The sequence below is a fragment of the Coregonus clupeaformis genome, unplaced genomic scaffold (genome assembly GCF_020615455.1).
Source record: "Coregonus clupeaformis isolate EN_2021a unplaced genomic scaffold, ASM2061545v1 scaf0165, whole genome shotgun sequence".
Taxonomy (NCBI): Eukaryota; Metazoa; Chordata; class Actinopteri; order Salmoniformes; family Salmonidae; genus Coregonus; species Coregonus clupeaformis.
Window position 1 is genome coordinate 81,195 of NW_025533620.1, and position 8,275 is coordinate 89,469.

The 8,275-nt window shown below is 43.3% G+C and overlaps 1 protein-coding gene across 1 annotated transcript; it reads left to right on the plus strand.

Moving 5' to 3' along the window:
• Nucleotides 1–4,506: 4,506 nt before the first annotated feature.
• On the plus strand, nucleotides 4,507–7,317 carry LOC121583278 (cytochrome b-c1 complex subunit Rieske, mitochondrial-like). Its single transcript, XM_041899460.2, has 2 exons — nucleotides 4,507–4,800; nucleotides 6,574–7,317. Exons 1-2 carry the CDS (start codon nucleotides 4,590–4,592, stop codon nucleotides 7,182–7,184), a joined length of 822 nt encoding a protein of 273 aa, XP_041755394.1. The 5' UTR covers nucleotides 4,507–4,589; the 3' UTR covers nucleotides 7,185–7,317.
• Nucleotides 7,318–8,275: the final 958 nt, after the last annotated feature.

Below are 8,275 nucleotides of genomic sequence, written 5' to 3' on the forward strand. Positions count from 1 at the left end.
TGACCAGGTCCTGCCGTGTAGTTCCGGGCTGATCCCTCACCTTCCTCATGATCATTGATGCCCCACGAGGTGAGATCTTGCATGGAGCCCCAGACCGAGGGTGATTGACCGTCATCTTGAACTTCTTCCATTTTCTAATAATTGTGCCAACAGTTGTTGCCTTCTCACCAAGCTGCTTGCCTATTGTCCTGTAGCACATCTCAGCCTTGTGCAGGTCTACAATTTTATCCCTGATGTCCTTACACAGCTCTCTTGTCTTGGCCATTGTGGAGAGGTTGGAGTCTGTTTGATTGAGTGTGTGGACAGGTGTCTTTTATACAGGTAACGAGTTCAAACAGGTGCAGTTAATACAGGTAATGAGTGGAGAACAGGAGGGCTTCTTAAAGAATAACTAACAGGTCTGTGAGAGCCGGAATTCTTACTGGTTGGTAGGTGATCAAATACTTATGTCATGCAATAAAATGCAATTTAATTACTTAAAAATCATACAATGTGATTTTCTGGATTTTTGTTTTAGATTCCGTCTCTCACAGTTGAAGTGTACCTATGATAAAAATTACAGACCTCTACATGCTTTGTAAGTAGAAAAACCTGCAAAATCGGCAGTGTATCAAATACTTGTTCTCCCCACTGTAATATCATGCCATCACACTGAATCTGAAGAGACAAGGTGTTTAATTGCAAACACTATGAAGTTACTGGCTGGAACTGGGCATGAAAAAGTGTGTGTGAGTGTTTACCCAAGTCGTACTTTTGGGACTGTCCAGATATGTCATTTGTTACAAAGCAACAGTGGCATAATCCTCTCCTCTCTGCTGAGTCCAGCTGTGCCAGAAGAATACATCAGTGGGAGGCCGGCATGGGACTGGAGTTGAGGGTCAAAGGTTAGTTGTCAGCTTTTAATGTACTGTGAGCTGCGTAGGAGCAGCAGTGGGGTACAAGGATTTAGTATGTCTGTTAAAGGCCCAGTGGGATTACCTCTTTAAGAGATTAAATTCACTGGCTACCACGGCTTGAGGACAGGAAGTCCACAAGCTCCCTGAAGTGACGAATGCTCAGACATACACATTTGTAGGTCTGCACGGTGACAATGTGTGCCCAACTACTGGCCAGATAAACAGAAGTTTGTGTGAATGGAAGTGTGTGAAGGGGTTTTCCTTTGAAACAGGAACAGTGAAGAGTTCAACATTACCATCATACGTAAAAAATACACATTCAATTGTAAGGGTAAACAAATGTTGCTATTTTTAAAAGGGGGTTTCTGAAAGCCAGACAGAGAGACAGTGTCTTGATGACGTCCGAGTTGCTTTTTGCCATTGAAAGTGATAGGAAGGCTGCTTGTGGAGGCAGCGGCACCAAATGTCAAGTGTGATATGACAGATACAGTATTGAGAGGACTAGAGCTCCACTGCATGCTCATTGATTAGAAATGCCAATAGCCTTTAGTTTTAGTGAGCAGTGAGGAAAGTAATGCCTGAAATAGAAAGGATTTAATGTTGGGTAGCCTGCATCATATGGATCAAACAGGGCCGGACTACCGCATTTGGGGCCCCGGGGTACCAACCTTTTTGTGTTGAAAAAATCTGCAGTTGTATAATGCTGTTCTACACATTGTGGAAAAACGCCATTACCACTCCAGTCCCCAAAAAGCCTTGTCCAAAAGAAAATGATGACTACAGACCTGTTGATCTGACCCCTATAGTAATGAAGTGTTGTGCTTGCTCCGTTCAGATGCGAACCCTGTGTTGATCATTATCAATTTGCCTGTAAGCAAAGTCGTGGGACTAATGACGCAATCAACACAATAGTGCATCTCATTGTTAAGCATCTGGAAAACCCCAAGGCCAATGCTATACTGTTATTTATTGATTTCACTTCAGCGTTTAACATGATATAGCCACATGTCCTACTCAGCCAGTTAAAGCAGTGTTAACCCCTATACCATCAGGTGGTACCACTCATTCCTGACTAGCTGTACTCAACCGGTTAGGGTTAACGATACCCTATCTGAGGCTATAGACATTAGCATGGGGGCCCCGCAGGGTTGTGTGAGTTTGCCCATCTTATTCACACTGTACACAAATGAATGCACTAGCAGTAATCCTGATAACAAGTTCTCAGATGATACTGACATTTTTGGTCTGATGTATAAAGATGCTGATACTACTGTGTATAGGTCAGAGATTCAAAGGTTTGTCCAGTGGTGTAATGAGCACCATCTCATACTTAATGTAAAGAAAACAGAGGAGACGGAGGCGATGGTGTTTGACCCCAAATCTGTCGGCGTCCACGTGCCTGTGGTTGTTCACAATGGCAACATAGCAGGTTAGTTTGTACAAGTATCTGGGTGTACACATGGACAATGTGCTGAGCTGGAAAGTCCAAGTAGAGAGTGTCTGCTCCAGAGTCCAACAACGCCTCTATTTCCTATGTACTGTAGACTCAGGGTTTTTGGAGTTGACCAAAAAGAATGCTCCTGTTCCATCATGCGGTCATAGAGAGTATCCTATATATGACATCACAGTCTGGTTTTGCTATTTATCAATCCAACTGAAATCCCAAATTGCCCGCCTCATACAAACTGCCATGAAGGTCAGGGTGTGAGGCAACATCCCTCCCTGTGGACTATTTCTGAACAGACCGTTACCAGAAGCACAGAAAATTATTTCAGATCCCTCCTATGTACTTCACTCCGAGTATCAGCTCCTCCCATCTGGCAGACGCTATATGGTCCCTCCTCCCCTCAGGCAGACGCTATAGGGTCCCTCCTCCACTCAGGCAGACACTATAGGGTCCCTCCTCCCCTCAGGCAGACACTATAGGGTCCCTCCTCCCCTCAGGCAGGCGCTATAGGGTCCCTACGTGTAAGCTGAACAGGTATAAGCACTCCTTCATTCCCATGTCCATCAAATACCTAAACAGCAATAAGTAAAGCTGAGCTGTGTTAGTACGCCACTGACAGAATAAGGGAATATGCTAAGTATTATGTATGTGGCTATATGAGAAGTGTACAATGTGTATGATAAGGATAACGTGCAAGGTATTATGTTGAGTGTGTAATGTACAGTGTATATTTTGTATACAACAGTACTGTGTGTCTAAGACAATTTCCCCCTTGGGGACATTACAGTTAATCCTATCCTTTCTATTTTGTCATGAGGCTAAGAGAAAATGTTGCCGTTTTAAAGCTAATATCTTTGGTTAGGGGACCCCTGGAGGTCTGGGGCCACAGGGCACGTGCCCTGCGTGCCCGTTCAGTAATCCGGCCCTGCGATCAAAGCAGATGCTGAGCTAACATTAGACTTGATTGAACATCAGACTAATTGAGCATTCTCATTATCTTTGACATTGCAATGACAGTTTGGAACCTTCAAAGGCCTTCAGTTCATTGTTGATGGTAAAAGAAATCACCCCTCCATTGGACTCCGGTGCCCTTCAGTTATGCATTAGCTCTCCTTCACCCAAGAGGGGGGCCTCTTGGGTTCTTAATTGAAGCATTGACGACGGCGCGGCCAATGTGTATAACAGTCCTGACGCTCCTTAACATTACATCTTGGGCTAGTTATGCATCAGCAATTTAGAATGAAAAGTGACACTGCATGGTTTGCTAAAGGATTGCAGCTTGCCAAACATATTTCTTTCACATTTTGTCCATTCCCTTGGAAAAAATATATACCATTCCAGGCCTTATTCATCTCTGCTAACACGTTTACTTATGCTATCATGTTTTCAGGGCTGCACAGCACATCTCTCCACTAACTTCAGCCAAAGATTTTGGTATATATACAGTTTCACCTCTTCTTTTAATAATAATATGCCATTTAGCAGACGCTTTTATCCAAAGCGACTTACAGTCATGCGTGCATACATTTTTTTTGTGTATGGGTGGTCCCGGGGATCGAACCCACTACCTTGGCGTTACAAGCGCCGTGCTCTACCAGCTGACTCTGCATCAGCCTACAGAAACAAAATGGGACAGACACACACAAGATAGTTTTTACCTAGCTAAAGCTTACAAAGTCATGTTGCCAGCTATGTTTACATTTTTGACTCAAACATTGCAAGAAAGCTACCTAGTTTACTCATGAATTATTTGTATGTCTTCAATGCATGACAAGGGCCTACATTTGGACGAAGATGTATTTCAAATACATTTTTAAATAATAAAAGGACATATGTTTAAATGTATATGTCACCACCTATGAAGTCAAGGTATAACCGTTGCACAAATAGCAGCTATGCATAATGTTTTGTATTTTTCTAATGTGATATCAAAGGTGGCCATTAGCTTAAGCAAATGATGATTGGTCATGATTAGTTATCTCACAACTTGAGCAATGTACTAGTGTAAAACAAAACACATAACACAATTTAGTGTCAGAAAAGTACTAAGTATTTTAATAAGATAAGAATTCCCTAAGAGAAGAATGGATTAGTTATTGCTCATCATGGTAGAAAAGGTAACCCTTCTGACAGACGTCCTTTCGTCACTTGACGTGTTGCGTAAACAGTCAGCGCTTGCGCCCGTTGCACAATCCAGGCAAGGTCGTAGCTAGCTAGCATTGCAAGGAGCCTCTCTCGCTAAAAAGATGATGTCCCTTGCCGCTCGTTCGGGGGCATTTTCCCCATACTTGCAGGCTACGAACTATGCAGTTGCTGGACCCCTCAAAGCCCTTATTCCAGGGGTGGTTGTAAAAGGAGAAAAAGTGTTGGTAGACACGAAGAAACCTTTCCTGACCCGCGAGTCCCTGAACGGTCAGAGTCCCAAGACTGGGCCTGCAGTATCAGTTAGCATAAATGGTAAGTAGCTAAGCAAGCTAGTTAGCTAACAGTATCTAATGGCTAACGTTAGTAATCGTGTTATTTGTTTTACTTGTGGAAAAGTCATTGACATAAGATGTTAGGACGTGCAGTTGTATTTTACCAAAGTCCAGTTGATATGCTGTATAATCTGAGGATTGTTTAATAAATTAGCCTAGCGTTCATTAGCTCGCTAATGTTAGCTGTGTAGCATTGGCTAGACGCGGTCGAGTAGCCAGCCAGCTAGTTAACTAGCTAACTGGTAGCTGACTGCGAGGTCAGGACCAAACGGGTGTCCATGATGAACGAGGCTAGGATGTAACTAGCAGGAGCAGCACCGCAGTATGGGGGCACAACGTTTGCACTGCAGCGAAGACAGTACAGTATGAAGATGGGCAGAAACTGCTTCTCCAATAGAAATCCCAGATCATGCTTGTAAGTGACGCCATGTTGACGTGTACTAGCCAAGCATGCACAGAAAACGTCATTGCGTATAACACTTCTCTCATTGACTTCGCAAACCCTGGCTTGGTCTGTTTTGCAAGCGTTCCCGGAAGTCTCGTGATGTTGCGTCTCTGGGTTTAGAAACTCTGTTACTGCAGTCTGGGGTCACAACCTGGATAACTAACTAAATAGCTAGCTAGCTGCTACCTTTACTGATGTGTAGTAATGTCGTATTTTTATCATTCAAGTTAAGATAACATTACGTAACCCATACAGGTGGGTCTTAGTGATGATAGCCAGTAGATTCCGACCCTACCATTACTCTTGTTTACACTGAGCTGCACTGGGGGTTCGGAAGCAATCATGGATATATTAAGGCACCATGGAGCCGGCTTGAGATATGGGTCGGAAAGCTTACCTCTATGCAGGGATGGGAAATGCAACTGCACTCCAAATGTTACCTTAATCCACACTGATAGATCAAGAAGATTGAAATACTGCTTGTTTTCCCAGAAAACTGCCCTTTTCGTCCTCATGAAGATTGGAATGGCAGTGTCAACCAATCAGCATCTTTTGTTGTTCAAAGCGATGCGCCATTCCATAATGGCTACTGCTAGCTAGCATGAAGATGAAACTGCAGTTTTCCGGGAAAACTAACAGTATTTCAATCTTCTCGATGTAATAGTGTGGATAAAGGTAAAATTGAGTACCGTGGCATATTCCATCTATGCATTGAGGTGCGTTTTCTGACCCATATCTTGCACCGTCTCCAGTGTCTCAATGTAACCATGATTGCATTCTGACCCCAATGCAGCTCAGTGTAAACAAGTGTAATGATAGGGTCGGAATCTGCTGGCTAGAGTGAAGAGTGTTTTGTTAGTCACTAGTTTAACCTGACATTTTAGCTAGGGAGTTGGTAGCTAACTACATGTAGGTCAAGGGTGTATTCATTACGCAGATTTTGTTGTAAAATGTTTAGTCTGTTGCAAAAAGTTTTGCAACATAACAATAGTTTCTATTGGAAAAATTCAGGACGGTTTCGTTACGTTTGCTCTGTTTGGTTCTTAAACGTTTTCGGTTGCAAGACGTAATGAATATGCCCCAGCTAATGGGCTAGCTAACTTAGAAAGCTTGCTAGCTAGCTACTTTGTTGAATATTTAAACTTGACTCAAACAATCTGTTCATACATTTTCTATCTAACTAGCTATTGACTTGAATGCATCTGCTGCTATAATGTGCCCTCTGGTACTTTCCTATCACATGCCATTGTCTATCTCTTAATACTGATTTGATTGTTTATCTAATGGACAACTTGTTTTATTTTTCAGCAAAAGCTGCAGTCCGCTTCGCTCACACTGACATCAAGGTGCCAGATTTCTCTGATTACCGTCGGCCTGAGTTGCTTGACCCCAAGAAATCTTCTCAGGAGAGCAGCGAGTCCAGAAAAACCTTCTCCTACCTTGTCACCGGGGCCACAGCCGTGTTAGGTGTCTATACAGCCAAGACCGTGGCCACACAGTTTATCTCTTCCATGAGTGCCTCAGCTGATGTCCTGGCTATGTCCAAGATCGAGGTCAAGCTGGGAGAGATCCCAGAGGGCAAGAATATGACCTTCAAGTGGAGGGGCAAGCCTCTGTTCATCCGCCACCGGTCTGAGAAAGAGATTGCCGCAGAGGAAGCTGTGGATATGGCTGAGCTTCGTGACCCCCAGCACGACAAGGACCGCGTCGCCAACCCAAAATGGATCATAGTCATCGGCGTGTGCACCCACCTGGGCTGTGTACCCATCGCCAATGCTGGTGACTATGGTGGATACTACTGCCCTTGCCATGGCTCTCACTATGATGCCTCTGGCCGCATCAGGAAAGGCCCAGCCCCACTCAACCTGGAGGTGCCCTACTATGAGTTCCCAGATGAGGACACAGTAATTGTAGGCTAAATTGTTGGACTGAGATCACATCAGTATGTTCAGTATGTTTCTGTCTGGCTCATTATTCCATCCATTAGCAGGCACAACCTCTGTTTCAGGGTGGTATAAATTATTTAAAGTAATAAATGTACATTTAATCTGATTGGAAAACTCTCATGTTATTTATTTACCCAATCTCAGCTAAATCTAATACTGTACCAAAATACGACCTGAGTTGTAAATGAGTAATGGGGTTTCTTTTGCCTTTCTTAACAATTAATAGCCTACTAATAGTACAGATTTTTTAATAGTGCAGGTATAAGGGCATTTACCAAGATTTTGCTGCTCAATCAAAAACACACCTGCTTACAGACAGTTATCTACAATGTGTCTGAAGGTGATTCTCAAGGGTTAATGTCACGAATGATGGCTTTATGTTCAGTTTCAGAGAGGTACAGAAATGTTTTTGTCTCTGATTTTGTTGGGACGATTTAGAGTGCTAGGTTCAGTTGTTTAATGGCAATATTGCACAACGTTGTATATTTTCTTCCTATCAATATCACTGTTTTGCTTTGGTGGTGGTCACATATACACTGCTCAAAAAAATAAAGGGAACACTTAAACAACACATCCTAGATCTGAATGAATGAAATAATCTTATTAAATACTTTTTTCTTTACAAAGTTGAATGTGCTGACAACAAAATCACACAAAAATTATCAATGGAAATCAAATTGATCAACCCATGGAGGTCTGGATTTGGAGTCACCCTCAAAATTAAAGTGGAAAACCACACTACAGGCTGATCCAACTTTGATTTAATGTCCTTAAAACAAGTCAAAATGAGGCTCAGTAGTGTGTGTGGTCTCCACGTGCCTGTATGACCTCCCTACAACGCCTGGGCATGCTCCTGATGAGGTGGCGGATGGTCTCCTGAGGGATCTCCTCCCAGACCTGGACTAAAGCATCCGCCAACTCCTGGACAGTCTGTGGTGCAACGTGGCGTTGGTGGATGGAGCGAGACATGATGTCCCAGATGTGCTCAATTGGATTCAGGTCTGGGGAACGGGCGGTCCATAGCATCAATGCCTTCCTCTTGCAGGAACTGCTGACACACTCCA

Coding starts and splice junctions, on each gene's coding strand:
- LOC121583278 (XM_041899460.2), top strand. CDS start 4,590: ATGATGTCCCTTGCCGCTCGTTCGGGGGCATTTTCCCCATACTTGCAG. Junction 4,801..6,573: donor AGTATCAGTTAGCATAAATG/GTAAGTAGCTAA, acceptor TTTATTTTTCAG/CAAAAGCTGCAGTCCGCTTC.